At 40.5% G+C, this 16,948-nt stretch overlaps 1 protein-coding gene across 1 annotated transcript; it reads left to right on the top strand.

The window, feature by feature from the left end:
• Nucleotides 1–1,067: 1,067 nt before the first annotated feature.
• On the top strand, nucleotides 1,068–5,896 carry tmem144b (transmembrane protein 144b). Its single transcript, XM_076149258.1, has 12 exons — nucleotides 1,068–1,146; nucleotides 1,234–1,398; nucleotides 1,545–1,667; nucleotides 1,926–2,025; nucleotides 2,148–2,228; nucleotides 2,312–2,390; nucleotides 2,605–2,675; nucleotides 3,008–3,126; nucleotides 3,422–3,541; nucleotides 3,690–3,787; nucleotides 3,925–3,978; nucleotides 5,384–5,896. The coding sequence occupies exons 1-12, from the start codon at nucleotides 1,068–1,070 to the stop codon at nucleotides 5,465–5,467; spliced, it is 1,173 nt and encodes a 390-aa protein (XP_076005373.1). The 3' UTR covers nucleotides 5,468–5,896.
• The last annotated feature ends 11,052 nt before the right edge of the window (nucleotides 5,897–16,948 follow it).

The raw sequence follows: 16,948 nt of genomic DNA, 5'->3' as shown, positions 1-16,948 counted from the left end.
GCTAGGAAACACCCTCAGCCCAGTATGAAGCAATGTGAACCGTTTCCCTATAATAGCCGCTTAGTCTTTACGTAATGAGCACTGGCCTGTAATGACGAGAGGGAAAATAAAGCTGCTGCAATGTATCATTTACTGAAAAACCAAACAGTCTGGATTATACTACTGTAATTGCGTTGAACGCCCACAGAAAAAGCGTGTTTATTCCACGTGTACTTTGTTAACTACTTTGAAACTACTTTAAAGCTACTCGGGTGGAGTACTGACTTAGTTCGCTTAGACTCCAGATTGTCTAAATTCAGTTTTTAAGAGTGAAGAGGATGATTCACAAAATCTACAAGAGACTAAAACGCAATTAGATCCATGTTAGATCATGCGTGTTGGGCGACATCTGCTGGCCGGAATTAATACTTAATTGCTGCGTCGGTTTTGGAAAGTAGAACAGTTGAGAATAGAACAGAATGCAGGACAGCATACAGGAAACACTTAGCAACAGGAAACTAAGGCCTCTTGTGATAGAAAATAGTGTCAGCAGCAGCACATGAAGGACAGGATTTCCTGACATGAGGGAAAAAATGGTTTAAATATATAACTATTGTGTGGTCTGAAGGCTAATATCTATCTATCTATCTATCTATCTATCTATCTATCTATCTATCTATCTATCTATCTATCTGAAGAATACCTAATTTACAAGCTAAGCTGTATCATATTAGTAAAACATTGTCATTGCCATTGTCTGAACCTCAGCACACATATTTTAAGTTATTTAACAATATGAGAACTCAACTAACAGTTAACTCGCATCATTCTGACGCTGTATATATTCATATATCACCTTTAATTTCATTTCAATTTCATTTCCAGCTGAAGCTATAGCTGACAGAGGGACTAATTAGATAATTAGCAACACCTGGTTGAGCTTCAGTTCTTACCACCACACATACACACAGAGAGAGATACACACACACACACACACATGCAGGTCAGTGTGCTGGCAGCTTTTAAAACTGTGGACTTGCCAAAAAAAAAAAACAACAAGGCAAAAAACAAATCTGTCCAGTTTTAACATGCTTGACGCAAAATGGCCATATTTGCTTTTATTTGTGTTCGCATTGTTGACGACCAGCAAAGGCGTCGCAGAAGAAGGTGTGTAAAGGACTGGAGAGCCTTTTGTCTTCTGTTATCTGTTGGAATGCATTCATCCTTTGGTTACCGTTTGGGTTATTGTTTCAGCGATCGAACCGGAAGAACATGCACCAACTCACATAGTGGAAATATTTGGTGTTCTTAACTCAACCAATATGACCAATTTTGCCTGTGGAATTGTTGCAAATTTGCTTTCCGCCGTTCTGTATGGAAGCAACTTTGTTCCTGTCAAAAGAACAGAGACTGGAGATGGTAAGTATCAGCCATATTGGAGATGTAGTGTTATGTAATATGTGGAAACGCTTTTAAGTGGAATGACTTTGGAGCCATATGAATTAATTAATCATTGGGAAAATTTGGTAGACTTGAGTGATGATTTGCTTGTCTTCTATTCACAGGGATGTTTTTCCAGTGGGTATACTGTGCATCTATATGGGGCGTATCTATGATTGGAGACATAATTCTTCAGTCACCCAAATTCCACCCTGTTGCAATGATTGGAGGTGCACTCTGGGCAACAGGTGTGTGTGTTTGCAGGAGGACAACCAACAGCAGCTCGGCTTTTGTTTTGTTTCCCCCCCTTTTACTTAATCAATCATTTGATCTATGATTATTGGAGCATGTCTTCACGTGTCTGGAATGGTTGTACTGCTAGAGTAAACTAAGAAAACGTTGCAAGTTCACAGCAAAATGCAACTATGTGCTGTAAACATTTCGGTTTCACTATAACACACTGTACTGTGAGGCGAATAATTTTCAATTTCTTACGTCGTACACAGGAAATATTGCTGCTGTTCCAGTTCTTAGAGCCATTGGCCTCGGCCTGGGGATCTTACTGTGGGGCTCCACGACTTTATTAATGGGCTGGGCCACTACAAGGTCAGATGTGCTCTTTAATTTGCAAAGTGGAAAATGACATGCTTTTTACTGTTGTATTACATTCAATGTAGTTTTGAATTGAATACAGATTATTGAATTCTATTGCCACGTTGTTCACGCAGATTTGGGTTGTTTGGAGTTGCTGTGCAGGAAGTTTCCAAGCCAATAATGAATTATTGTGGGGCTGGCTTGTGTCTACTCAGGTACATTAGACATTTGGAGGCAAGTCTCATTTAGAAGTTTGTTTAGGAACGTCAACAAGACGTTTTGTGTTGTGTTGTTCCAGTGGCCTGATCTTTTTCTTTGTGAAATCGGACGTACAACCGCATCCCAGTTCAGAAATGACCCCGTTACTGATTGATAGGGTGAGTGCATTGACTAGTCGTTTGCTGTATTCGCCTCACATCTTCTTACGGAGCAGTTTGTCCCTTTTGGTTAAACCTGCTTTACATCACACTTTGGAATTAACCAACATCCTCTTAAACTTAAATCACACACCCAGTTGCTACTTAAAGTGAATTTTGAAGAAAGCATTTGGTCTTTTTGAAGATGATTCAATTTCAGCATGTTGTTTTCCAGGGAGCAAACTCCGGCAGCTATGAGGCAGAGATGTGGTTTACCTCCATGGGATCCACGAAAAGACGCATTGGGTGAGCGCAATTTATTCTTAGTCACACGGCCCACGCTGTCAGATTTTATGAAACGCATGTCTCTATTGAATTGTGATATCCTTAAGAATGTGAGAAAGAATTAAATATTTTATATATATATTAGCTCAATCTGTGTTTGCTTTGGACATGAACAAGTGTTGGGAGGTGAAGCTTCTTTGCGTCTCAAAATTAACATGACAAATACTTTATTTTCAATATTTAAATCACGCACCTACCAGTTGCTGCAGTACAACTACACAACACTCTAAATATAAATGAACAACTCTTCCACCCTCGTGCGGCATTGATTTTCTTCCTCCTCCTCCCTCCAGAGGCTGCCTCCTGGCCGTTGTGTCAGGCCTGTTGTACAGTTCGTGCTACATTCCCATCCTCTACATTAAGAGTCAGTCAAAGTGCAATGACAGTATGTTCCATGGAGCCAGTCTCTACGGTACGGTAACGTCTGGAGTCGAAGCTTTACCCAACATCTGTACTACTTCTATACAAAAGTATAAGTCGCACATGTTCTACTGTGATGCTGCACCTTTCTCTCCTCTGTTGTCCATTTCCCAGTGGAGCAACTGATTTTATTAGATTCAGGCAGCTATAACTGTTTACTTCAGTACAGCTTTGCTACACAGAGATGGAGTGGGTGTCTGATCACTTCTCTGGCAGTTGTGGATTTGTTACATTCCAAAGTAAAACAACAGTGAAACAAATGTAGCAAATGTTTTATATCTATGCAGACCCTGATTATGTTTGTGCGCTGAGTGCTGGGATTTTCCTCACAAGCACTTTTTACTTCATCCTCTACTGTGCTGCCATGAAAAACAAGCCCAGAGTTTACTCCAGAGCCATCCTACCAGGTAGCAACTCAAACCACTGTTGGCTCACTACACTGCACTTTTAGATTAAAATAAAGTTTATTTAAATGTCCTCCAACTTGCTGGAGCAATGATGTGTTTTTTTTTTTACTGTAATTGGCCAATTTGGTCTCCACTTTTTGCTCTTCAGGCTTCTTGTCTGGATTCATGTGGACCACGGCCACATACTGCTGGTTCTTGGCGAGTAATTACCTGAGTGCAGTCATTACCTTTCCTATTGTCACTGCAGTAAGTATGTTCTTGTCCCGACGTGGAGTAATAACGTACCATATTCAAGACTTGAAATGCTAAACGGTGGTAGTGGTAGGTAATTGCATTTATTCTGTGCTTGCTCAGTGAATTGCTGTTTGGTTTCTTGTCTTTAGGGCTATGGCCTGGTCGCAGCACTCTGGGGTTCCTTGGTTTTCAAAGAGATTAAGGTAAGAGTCCTAACATTTTGTTTTCATTTCCTTGCTTACTGGAAGTTGTATAACGGGAATATTTATTTCCAGTAAGGTCCACTGAAAAACTTTTTAACAAGACAGCAGTCAGTAGATGCTGGTAGCAGTGATGCTGGTGGAGATGGCAGGACAGTGTGGTGATTGGGACGTTTCGCAATTCTCAGTATGCAGGATAGTGATAGCTTTTGCTATGGGTAAAGATCAGCCTGCAGCAGCAGACGGCTTCAATCAACACGAAAAGAAAGGCAACAGTTTGAACTTTGGCTTTGTGCTTTGATGTTTGAAAGTGAAAATTGGGGAAATAGAAATTAGAACGTTTGTAGATTTATTGCATGCGGATAGGGGGGGGGGTTAGGGTTAGCGTTGGTCTTAAAGGAATGTTTCATTAAAATGTTAAATCTTGCTGTGGAAATTGCTCAAAAATATGTTTCTGTCCCTGATCAGTCTAGACAGGAGGTCACTGTCCAGTGCAACAAATTTTAATAATTGCTCTAAAGGGCCTCTCCTGATCTAACGGCAGGTGGGACTCCCTCAGTGTTGGTCCTCATGCCTCCTCCCATTGTGATTGAGGCATTCTTTTTTTTAAAGTTTGCTCTATTTAGCCAGCATGTGACTGCCTGGTTCTATCCACAAGTGTTTATTGAATCACAGTCGCACCCTTGCCTATGTACACAAAAATACTGTCTTCTGTTGTTGCCATTCGATTGTGGAGATGTTTGTTTCATCATCGTACAATGTAATCCTCACTGCATAGATCGCTGGCCTTGATCCAGCATTGTCTCAGGGTTTAATACAGAAATACCAGAATAGACTCAGCTCTGCTTTGTGTTTGCATTCCTACTTTGTTTTAGAAAATAAGCTGTTGCAGTTGCCCCAGTTTCAGCTTCTTCTTTTTTTTTCTCAACCGTTTGGGTGGGCAAGGCACAAATTGTAGTTTCCTTCTCTGTGAAATTGATGCTATCATCTGCTGAGAAAATGAGTTGTATGAAAGCCTCCACCTCAATCTGACATTGTGCCACCCAGACACATATCTGAACTAGTAGCTTGGAGCAAAGACATCAATACCTAGCTGATTGCCCAATGCTCCCACTGTCCCAGCCTGGGGGTGTGTGGTACTTTTTGTGGACATTGTACGAACCTAATGTGATGGCTGTGCACAGAACCCGAAAGACAATCGGTCTCTGTTTGTACTGCTCTTTTAATGTTGGTTGAAGAACTGATTTGAATTTGCAGTGCTTTTCCAAGGGCAGAATGACACAGTAGTTCAGTGTGTGTATGTGTGGAGGTGGGGGTAAAATTTGAGTGATTGAAAATTGAATTTCTAAATTCGCTCATGTTGTCATTCAGATCAGCCACAAACATTAAAAACCTGTCTCTTTTTCAGGGTTTGGTCAACTGCTGCATCTTCCTCTTGGCCTCCTGCTTTGTGCTGACCGGCTCAATTCTGACCGCCATATCCAAGATCTGATGGTGCCACTTTTTCACGTCTTCCTTCAGTATGAAAGCATTTGATAGCATCTCCCATTGACAGAGAAAATCAATACCCTTGCTGTCATAAAACGCTTTGCTGCCCCATCAGAACTCGAATGCACGGCGGTGAAGACCAAAGCAAGGTTTACTTTGTTTGTCTTGGCGATACTCTGAAACAACAGTAGGTGGCAGTGTCACACAGAAACTCTTCCATCCTCATGTCTGGTTGAAGGATATTGGAGAAGGAACTTTCACGAGATTTAGGGATTTGTGGTTGGACATTTGTTTTGTCACTCCTGTTCAATTGTTAAGAAAAACCATAAACAATCTGTTCAACACTAATGACTTTGGTCGCACAGTGACTTAACTGCAGCTGTATTGCACTAGCTTGGAGTCTGAACACTTTGGGTTACTTTGTATGTGTGAACTGTGCAGCTATTAAAATGTTAAGTTATCAGCTCTTCGTTTGTTTTTTTTTTGGCAGAATGAGGTCGTTGTGATCATTTTCCATCCATCATAAGCACCTCAAGGGAATAGGAAGTTTTCCTTTCATGCATTCTAATAAGAGAGAACTACAGTGGTATTTGACTTTTGCAGTAGGGTATGAATAAAAAAACTGCCATAGTTTTTGTTTCTCTGCTCATGGGCATAAGGCTATGGTTCAATTCTGTACGACAGCACATATGGTTATGAGACAGTTGGTATACAACAATGCCTCATTTCCAAATGCATGACATCTTCTGTGTCCCCACTGACGATAATTGATGAACTCAAAACTAAACATATGGCAGAGAGGAATCTGTTACTGAGAGCATCTGACATATCTTTATACAAATCCATAAAGAAGAAAGAAATCTAAACTAGAAAAGGAACAAATGTGAGGGATGGATCTTTTTTTAAATTATCTGCATATGAGGATCACTAACACCGATACAAGGTCTTTCCATATTTATCTGATCGAAAAATCCCTTGACTTAATAGAAGTCAAGTCATGCTCTTTGTTGGACAGGGAGCCAGTGGAGGTTTTGAGGTACAGAGGTGATGTGGTCTCTGGTGTGGGATTGCAATTGAGCTAGTATAACAGAGCTACGTGTGAATATTAACTTTAAAATCAGCAATTGTAGAAAATGATAGAATATAATCCTGAGCTTTGCCTCTACTGCCCAGTAACAAGTCCAGTCCTCAAAACATTACACATTTATGGCAATGACTTTTGGCTTTACAAAGTTGTGTACAGGTATATTCACATTTTTGTTGTCTATAAAGATTATTTTGTGTTTTCATGATACTGTACATAATTGACCAAAATCACCAGGGAGACTCTTGCGTCACATCACCTACATACTGATCCTTCGATTAAATCGTCCCTCCCTCCTAGTAGAGCACATCACACCCATTACTTACTCTAATCAGTCAGTCAGTGTCCATTGACTTGCTTAGCACATCACCGTTCATTCAGCGGTTCGTCTAATCACATGCATGGATCAATGTACAAACTGACATGTTTCATCCTCCTCCACCTTGACCCCAGCATGTACACCAGCAGGTTTGAAGCAACCACCAGCAACCTTTGAAGATCCACGCATACTGTGCCTGCATATAAGATGTTTTTTCTTCATTTCATTCACATATGTTCCAATAAATCATTTGTATGTATGTCTCTTGGTCTCCATGGTAGAACTGATTCTCCATTCTCTCTTGTCGGGGCATAACCTTTTTTTGGCATGTATGTTTTAGTAGAGTGGTCCAAATGAGATCTGATTGTTTTCTCTCAGGTTCTATTCTGCAGAAGGATTTCAAACGGTATCTCAGCATTCCTATTGAAAATCTGTCTTTTTTAGTGTATTCGAACAGGAAGTCCTTAGCATCTATCTTTCAAAGCTATGAATATGCATTGACAGTATTAGTTGTTCAGTCTACGCTTTATTTGTCTATCTTACAGGTAAAAAAAAAAACACTGCCCGTCCAGGTAGATAAGTGGAGATAGGAATGTGTTTACCAATTTTGTAACCTGCAGTGTGCCGCCAACATGATTAGCTTTGAGTTGGACAGAGGGGAAATTAAGTCAGTTGATAATAACATCGCCTCACAGCAAAACGTAGGTTTGCATTTTTTCATCGTCCATTATCCTATAGAAACTTTCCGGTGCGTTCTTGAATCAGTTATTCATCAGTCATTTAAAAACCCTGTGTGTCTGTATACAGATGTGAAGGCTACCACGGGTGCACCGAGCGTGACACTGAGGGACAATGGGTTGCTGCATGTTGAGCATTGTTAGGAATATTAACTAAAGAAAATGATGCTACCTCATAGCATACATGTATCTTTTATTTAAAGACAAAAGCACAGGATTGCATAAATGTCGAGAAAATCTAAACACCACAATTACCAACAACAAGCTTTGTTAATGGCGACTTCATGCTGCGACGTGCTTACTCCCATAAAAGGGGGGCATGCATGCAAAGATGAGTCTACAAGAACAAGACAAGATGTTCACGTGGTGTATTTCACATCAGAGGAGCAAAGGAAAATATTAGAGGCCTATGCAGAATATAAAGCTATAATGACTGCAAAGAGCAACACCACTGCTGCATATAAAGCCAGAGAGAAGAAGTTTTTCCTTTTACATCATTTACGTTTACTCTATACACTGAGATGCCTAACTGAGCCCCTACTCCTTAAATAATCTTAATGTAATCACACCAAGGTTTGTGTGTGTGTGTGAGTGCAAAGTGTATATATGAGTGTGAATGTAAAGTGCATCATTTGCAAAATACAAGTAGTCTTCAGTGCCTCTGCTATAAGTTGATTGAATATCATCTGTGATAAATACCTTAGACTAAGTTTTATTCTCATCCGTATTGTTGTAGTTGCAATCCCGGAAATATGACACACATGGCAAATCAAGAAAGAAATACTGTATGTCTTCCCCCGAGAATCTGTGGCGTTTGGTAAAGAATATCCTCAGGGAAATCGAATGGACTTTGTTAGTGAATAGCCTCGCCCTCCAGAGACACCCCCTGATGATAAATGCACATAGGTTAGTGGGATCCTGCAGTGCTATTCTCCAGAGGAATGGATTGGTCAACAGGTGCTGGTCTTTCAGCCTGACAAAGCTGGAACATAACCTGCTCTGCACCAGGCTAGTCATGGAGCCCACATTACCGTGGCGACTGAAGTGAGGCAGGTTTGTAGATAGAAAAATCTGATTTAAGCCTGAAAGTAGCTGGCTAACCCCTTAATCTATATATCTATAATTGTATGTATAGTGGAGACTTTCTGTTGAGGTCTATCGCCGCCCCAGACCTGTTTATTTCCGTTGCTGTGACGATGGTAAAGTAGGTAGTGAATTAAAGTGAGAGGCATTTCCAATCTCCTTGTGAATAAAAAAGAAAAAGCTGTGCATCTCCTCCTTTGAAATTCTGCTAAAAATTCTTCAGGATGTCATTCTTCAAGCTATGTATGCTGGAAAGCCAATATAGGATAAGCTGTGAGCCCACACCTTATCACAACAGCAGAAGAGAAGTTTCCTGTTACGCCTCATAAAGGTTGTGCAGTTAAAAAAAAAGTGCACCGAAGCAGCAGCAGCGGCACTTAATTGCCTTTAGGAGGCGGAAAGAAAAGCTAGATGAGCCTTTTATGATCTAAGAAATGAGTGATGAGTTGTGCCTGTGTGGGACATTCCTACAATGACTGTGTGTAAGCAAAAAACCTGTCTAAGCAAACGGTGCAATAATCCCTCACACATTTAGTTGCAAGATCAACCAGCAAAAAATGCTAATCACAATATTGGAAATGATATTATGCCGTAATCATCCCAGTGCCTAAACAGAGTAACATCACCTGTTTGAATGATTACAGACCAGTAGCACTCACTCCCGTCATCACAAAATGTTTTGAAAAAGTGGTCCTAAAACACATTAAATCCAGTCTCCCTGCCAGCTTCGACCAGCATCAATACGCCTACAGAGCACACCGATCCACAGAGGACGTCATTGCCCTTACCCTCCACACAGCACTCACGCACCTTGACAAAAATGGGACACATGTGAGAATGCTTTTTATCGACTACAGCTCAGCCTTTAATACCATCATTCCCAGCAGGCTGGTCAACAAACTGCTTGGCCTTGGTTTCGATAGCTCCCTCTGTATGTGGATTAAAGACTTTCTTTCCAACCGCACACAGACAATCACATTTGGTTCGCAGCTCTCTCCCAGTCTTACCACCGGCACTGGGGCACCGCAGGGCTGTGTCCTCAGTCCAATGCTGTATTTACTCTACACCTTTGACTGTATTTCCACACACAACTAACACAGTAATCAAATTTGCCGACGACACAACAGTGGTGGGACTCATTTCAAACAACAATGAAACCCACTACCGTGAGGAAATAAACAAGCTGGCAGACTGGTGCATAGACAACAACCTCACACTCAACATTAAAAAGACAAAATAACTCATCATTGACTTCAGGAGACACCATGAGGACCACAGTCCTCTTGTCATCAAGGGAGAAGAGGTGGAGAGGGTTCGCTGCTTCAAGTTCCTGGGGACTTACATTAGTGAAGACCTAAATTGGACTGTGAACACCTCGGTCCTTGTCAAAAAGGCACAGCAGCGACTCTATTTTCTCCGCACACTGAAGAAGAACCACCTGTCTGCAGAGCTGCTCAGGGCCTTCTACCAATGCTGTATAGAAAGCGTCCTAACATACTGTCTGACAGCTTGGTATGCAAACTGCACCGAGGCAGATCGCCAAAAACTCAGAAGGACTGTTAAAACAGCAGGAAAAATAATTGGACTTCCCCTGCCCTCTCTGGAGGACATTTTTAAGACTCGTTGTCTCCGCAGGGCCAACACCATCCTGAAAGATGCATCCCACCCTTGTAACTCCCTGTTCTGTCTGTTACCCTCTAAAAGGAGATACAGATCACTGAACACGCGCACCGCTGACTGAAGAACAGCTTCTTGGTAAGGGCCATAAGTGAACTAAACAAAATCAAACATTAGACAAATTAGTACCCTAAAGTCAATTGCAATATTGGGACAAATTGGGCATCTTCAGCTATGATGTCATGTGATGTCATATGGGGCAAGGGACATGTGATGTCATTTGGGGTGTGATGTTGTGATGTCATGATGTCATATGGGATGTCGTGATGTCATCTGGGATGTCATATGTCATATGTGATGTCATATGTCATATGTCATATGTGATGTCATGTGATGTCGTGATGTCATATAGGATGTCAAGACATGTCATATGAGACATCTTAAGCTATTGGAACATCTTGAGCTGTGGGACTACTTATGTTTTAATGTACGAATGGAACTGTGTGTTGTTTATTTATTGTTACTTATTATTTATTTATAGTTGTTTATTTATAGTTTATTGCTGTTATTGATCACTGTTCAAAGATTCAGGCACAGCACAAATGCATTTTGTTGTATTATCTTATACAATGACAATAAAAGCTATTCTATTCTATATATTGCAAAGGAAACTTAGTGTGTGACAGTAGCTTTGGTGACAGAGTGGGTGGTCCATTAACTGTTGCTTTGCCTCATTACGAAGTCAAAGTGCTCTTAGGCAAGACAAAACCATGAATTGCAAATCACTGTCTTGCACGTTAGCTCCCCCAACCATCGACACAGAGAAACTAATCCTTTCTGCATGACCTATTGTCATCTGTCATCATTCATATAACATCCATAGGACCATGACACCGAAGCATACTATCTAATGCACCTGAAGGCTGCAGTCAAAGCAGACAACAGAGAGAAGCTACCCTATAGGGCTGTCAGACTGTGCTGCATATAGATGAATGTCTGAATTAAGGCATTGTAAAACGGAAGCCATCGTTCCTTTTAACCATCTATGAGGCAATACATTATCGACATACCATACAAATTTGTTAGATCTAAATATGATACTTATTTATGTTATTATTATTTTGGAGATCATTTTTTTTACAGAAAGAGGGGGAAAAGGAGAGAGAGAGAGAGTGAGAGAGAGAGAGAGAGAGAGAGAGGGAGAGAGAGAGAGAGAGAGAGAGAGAGAGAGAGAGAGAGAGAGAGAGAGAGCCTTTTGACTTCTACATGAGAAACTGATTTGTTATCATGGGGTTATGTACTCAAACAGGATTTTCACAGATAATCCCTCCCTTTAGTGACCCACATCCCAGACTGTATTCAGACCAGTAGTTTGTTTCCTTTGTTCCGATTCAAAGAATCATCTGTAATGGAAAAATCCCATTTCTCTACTGACAGAAGGCATCCGACCATCTGTTTTGGTAGTTATGTAGTGTATAAAACCGCTGCACAGCTTCTTGCTCGCTGCTCAGGCTGGGAAGTGCTTAAAGTGAAACTAGGAGCTGCTGATGCACTCAAAGAAACTTTATCAAATCACAACTTTGTGCTTTTCCAGAGTCATTTTCTGACAGATTGCCACCACACATCTTTTCAAACAATCCTTGATTGGAGTTGCATTCACACAGTAACATTCCTCGGCGGCCCAGAAGGTTTAAACAAATGCCACACGCTTGCAAACAGTTTTGTGTTTGATCGAATTGACAGGGAAGCTAACCCTTTACCTGAAAAAGTTTCCATCTTTGCCCAGACAAAATCACAAACCCATCTAAAATGGAGCATCGAAGTGTGTGTGCATAATTGCTTTGTTTGCTATTGTCTCCTCGATTTAACAATGTTAGGTACATCGACAATTTATTCATTTTGAGCGAGCATCAAGGCTACGTCTCAAAAAGAATGTCTTGATGCATCAACTCAAAAGACGCACTGCCTCAACAATAATTTCTCTTCTGAAGACACATGAGGTAAGCTTGGTTAGATATTCATAATATTTATGAGGCGAGGCATTATCAGCAAACTCTTTTACCAATGCAGTACAGCAAGTCAGATGTATCGGTTTATTGAGTTGGTTGCAACAGAAGCATGGAGTGAGCATGCCGAGACCACCCTCTCCACATGGTCTCAGAATGAGCTAGATCTGAATGCAGCCACCTAAGACACACAGAGACAGGGAAATGCTTTAACAACTTGTTATAGCAGATTCATTTGGACACACATTAGTGTGCAGAGCACAGGCCTGGACTGGGACATTCTCAGCCCAGGAGTCTCACTTTGGTGGAAGAGAGGGGATTCACAAGGAAAAATTTACCCAGATCTTTTATGATTGGCATGTATCTCCTCTACAATGATCGAGGACAATGAATAACAAATTGAAAAGAATAATGTTAACACTAATGGATATATATACATTCCAAAATATTGTTGAAACTCTCCACCTCTCTACCTGTCCTCTCTGAAATCCTGGACTTTGGCTCCTGTGGACCTGCCTCCTCACCCTCCTCATCAGCAGCACGGGCTTCACGGCCTGGTTGTGATTACTCACAAAGTGGTAAATGGTCATGGTCCCATTACAACCACTTTGCTTTTTACATAGTAGATATTTGTAAACTCACCAGCCATCCTAAAGAATTCATGACACTAAACTTGAATTCAGTTTTGTATTCGATGCAATATTGCAACATGTAAGTACTGTGCAATAATGTTACTTTCCTCTTCCTCACCAATCACGAGATGCTGGGAGCGTGACGTACTTTGAAAGATGTCTGTCAAATTTGCACATTTTGCCACGATTTCATCCAGTGCCTCTCTTTTTTTCATCATCACCCTCTCTGCTCCCGACTTTCTCTCTTTCCGGTCCCTGTTAACCTGTCACACTTTATAATCCACGCTAATTGCTTGAAAGTCTGCTCCAGGGTAAATATGTCTGACATTTCTTTTTATTGCTTCAGGAGAAACTGACTAAAGTATAACTAAAATGTCCTGTGTTTAGGAATTGCCAGTAGGGCAGCATGGCCCGGGATTGAAATGTCGTCGGCTCGGTTCTGTGTTGTTGAGCAAGGCACTGAAGCCTTAACCGCTCCTGATATTGGTTGGCACCTTGCAACCCTGCATGGTTTGCCCATGCTACCAGTGTATTAATAACATTGGTGAAAACATAATCACCTGGGCAGAGGCAACAATGGCTCTGATCCATTTTGACACTGGAACACAATGGGCCTGGTTTTGTCCTTGCAGGCCAGTGGACATACCCACTAGAACCAGAATTGATGTTATTAATGCTGTTACCTGCAACGCAAATACATAATGTCTGTCATGAAAATAGTTTATTCAGCCTACATACAAATCACCAGTTAGCAAGGAATGCTACAGTGACAGTGACTGCACTATGGCACAATACACAATCTACAATTCTGCTTGGAATAGTAATTATCTGAAGATCCCTCTATGTCTGCTTAAGGTAGTGAGACAACCTTTCATGCAACTGGTGTACTTGTTATGATTACCTGGAAACTATAAAGGTGCATTCCTAAACACAGAAGCTCGTGTTTATTTATACAATTTCACACACACCTACATCCATCCTCATTATGCCTCCTGAAATAAATGTCATAAGTAGTTATAGGTGTCATATTATGAAAAACATGGTGTTGTCACTTTTGAATTTCTCTAACACAATGTGTAACATAGCAATTATATAATCCATGTGTTGGTCAGTAAATTGCTCTTTAGCACATTTGTATCACTTTCTCTCTCTCTCTCTCTCTCTCTCTCTCTCTCTCTCTCTCTCTCTCTCTCTCTCTCTTTCGGGCACACGGGACATGGACATTTTAGACATTTTACAACATTTACGAAAAGAAAAAAATACAGATTTCATAGACAAAACAGCAGAAGCTCAATTCCACGAGATATTGGTTGAAAGTTAATCAAAATATAATGTGATGCAATTAACATTTTTCATCTTGTCTCATTTATCCTTAAGCATCTGCTTCTTTTTTTTTTCTTCTTCAAAAGTTCCTTTGCATTTTGCTGGGGGATACTAGGATTAATTACCCTTCCCTTAAATGTCAAGTGTGGAACACAGCTATATTTCAGCAGTGTTTAAGGCTTTTTGTCTCTCCTGTAATGCTCATGTAACTCAAAAAATATTTCCTGACTTAAAAATAAGGCAGGAACGTATCACTTTCCTCCATGCCTGCTTCTGTCTTCTCCAAAGCTCAATAATGTCAAAGACATCAGAGTCCTTAGAATTGTGATCCACCCACACAAAAGTGGAGACAGGGCTGTCTATCATCTGCTCATTTTTTGTGTAAGTATTTTATCCTCTGGAGCCATCATAATATTACTATATCATCATCAGAAGCCCTTCACTCCGATTTTTTCTCCCGCCTCATTAATATTTCTTGAGAGAATTAATGTAGAGCAAAGAACTGGAAGAAGGTGTCATCTCCATGTTATATGGAAGTTATTTAACAAAACAATGTATCAGACATTGCAGCAGATTAGAAGACATGGCTCACATATTGACTGTATTATTCTGCAACCTTAAGTTAAAATTCACATTAGAAACCCTGATTGAACGAGATACATCAGGGTCCTCATTGTCCTCATTAAATTTATTCCTCAATCATCACCCGCTCACAAGGTATTATCCCTTCACATTATCCCTTTACTTAATCTCGGACAGCAATCATTTATGGGATTCTGTATTTAGGCATCATGGTTGTAGTCAGGAGGGTGTGTTTGTTTATCTCACAATAACAGAAAGAAACAAATCAAGAGGATAGATGTGCCTGAGGCTCCAGTTTCATCAGTCCAAAACTGCTCATGTGTGCAACCAATTCTTTTTTTAGTCTTTTTGTTGGTGACAAGCTGCAGGGAACGTGCAGGGAGGGCTATTAACAAACTAAAAAAAAATCCTTTCAAGAGCTGCCTTGTGTTGAACTGTAGTCTTATAGGGTAACACTGTTCATCAAAAAAGATTGCAGGTTGACCCGCAGCAGGATTTGAATGCAGTTGAAGACGGATCCTCCCTGTGCATCACTATTACGCCAACATGTGGGAGTGTTATCGGGGAATACTGAGTGTAAACAACGGTGTTTCAAACTCTCCTCCCGTTCAATGCGAATGACAGAAAAATACTGAGCTCTGATAAGGGCTGTCGTCTACCTGCTTATAGAGTTTACGGGCATTTGCTTCAACAAATATGAATTCTCAAACATATGTACATAGCTCTTATCAGTTCCTCGTCAGTATAGTGGACAGTATACTATGTTATCCTTTGAATTTCATAGACTCACATTGCAACCATTACAATGTCCAATTATTGAAAATACCACGTACTTGTATAACATAATGGGTGAGATGGACAGTAGCTAGATTTAGCTCCTTCTCATCACATTCTGTCGCTAAGGTAACTTGTCGTCCACGGCCAGTGGAGCCTGCTCTGCTGCAGCATATGTTGCAATAATGAACATAAAAATAAGAAACGTTACATCTTCATCTTCATCAACTAAGTAAAAAGTTCTGTCTCCATGAATTTGCATAATGAAACGGTCGTGACTCATTTCATCTTTCTGAATTAATTGTGGAGCTTCATTATTTTTTGTTCAATATCAACAGTGACATCTCCACATTACATAGAATATTATATATGAAAAAATGACATCATTCCTAAGTCTAAATCATGGATAGATGCTATAAGTGTTTGGGGGAAACACTGCCTCACTTGCATAACTCACTCACATAAGTCTTCTTTGGCCTATGGTCAGGTCAGCTGTTAGTGAAGGTTTTCAGTCATCCTGGTCATGGTATCCAAGGAAATTAAATGTTAGGCAATTGGACTTGCTGGTTAAGGGTTGGAGACGTTTCACCTCTCATCCAAAAGGCTTCTTCAGTTCTGGAAGACTGGTGGAGATTCCCAGGATTTGTTTTTGTTGTTTTTATTGAAGCAAACATTTTACATGACGCATTGCACATACAATTATAGGATATTTTGGATATGATTTTACAGAAAGAGGGGGAAAAGGAAAGAGAGAGATAGAGACAAAGAAGAAAGGTTGTATAATTATTACTATTGTTGTTGTTTATCTTTATACGTAGACCCTGAGGTAGAATCAGGCTTGATTATTTCTCTTGGTTGTGATGATCATCGTTAGAGTGATTGGAGTTGTCTCTGGACGCAGGTTGGGTTCTCCTTTCTGCTGTAACGATGTTCATTAGAGGCTGAATGATTGGAGGGGGGGAGAGAACAGCATGGGCCTCAATCATGGGCCTCGTTGTAATATGTCATGTCATGTCATGTCATGTTGCCCTCCTGATATAATTTCAAATGCATTCAAAACTGCTGATATTTTCAAACATACTTGACATTTTAAGCGGTGGTGTCATTCAAGTGCTGCTCTGTGTGCTCTCCTTCAACTAATGTGACCTTTGTGGCATTCTGACCCATGCTTAGCTGTGTTACAGGAGGGTCGGCTAGAAAAACTGAAAGTTACTCCAAACCAACTTATAAATTAATCACCAGATAATTGGTGGATTAGTGGCACCCAACAAAATGCTACAAGCTGAATCAACTATGCCATAACATGTATTTAACAGCGAGTGAAACTA

The sequence above is a fragment of the Genypterus blacodes genome, unplaced genomic scaffold, assembly GCF_046128005.1.
Source record: "Genypterus blacodes isolate CSIRO-AG114 ecotype Tasmania unplaced genomic scaffold, CSIRO-AGI_Gbla_v1 ptg000044l_1, whole genome shotgun sequence".
Lineage (NCBI taxonomy): Eukaryota > Metazoa > Chordata > Actinopteri > Ophidiiformes > Ophidiidae > Genypterus > Genypterus blacodes.
Note: the sequence above shows the minus strand (reverse complement) of the source record. Positions and strands in the feature narration are given on the sequence as shown.

What these genes read in the sequence shown, in the direction of transcription:
- tmem144b (XM_076149258.1), top strand. Translation starts at nt 1,068, where the DNA reads ATGCTTGACGCAAAATGGCCATATTTGCTTTTATTTGTGTTCGCATTG. An exon ending in AAGAACAGAGACTGGAGATG is followed by an intron (nt 1,399 to 1,544) that starts GTAAGTATCAGC and finishes TTCTATTCACAG; the next exon opens with GGATGTTTTTCCAGTGGGTA. An exon ending in GCTGGCTTGTGTCTACTCAG is followed by an intron (nt 2,229 to 2,311) that starts GTACATTAGACA and finishes GTGTTGTTCCAG; the next exon opens with TGGCCTGATCTTTTTCTTTG.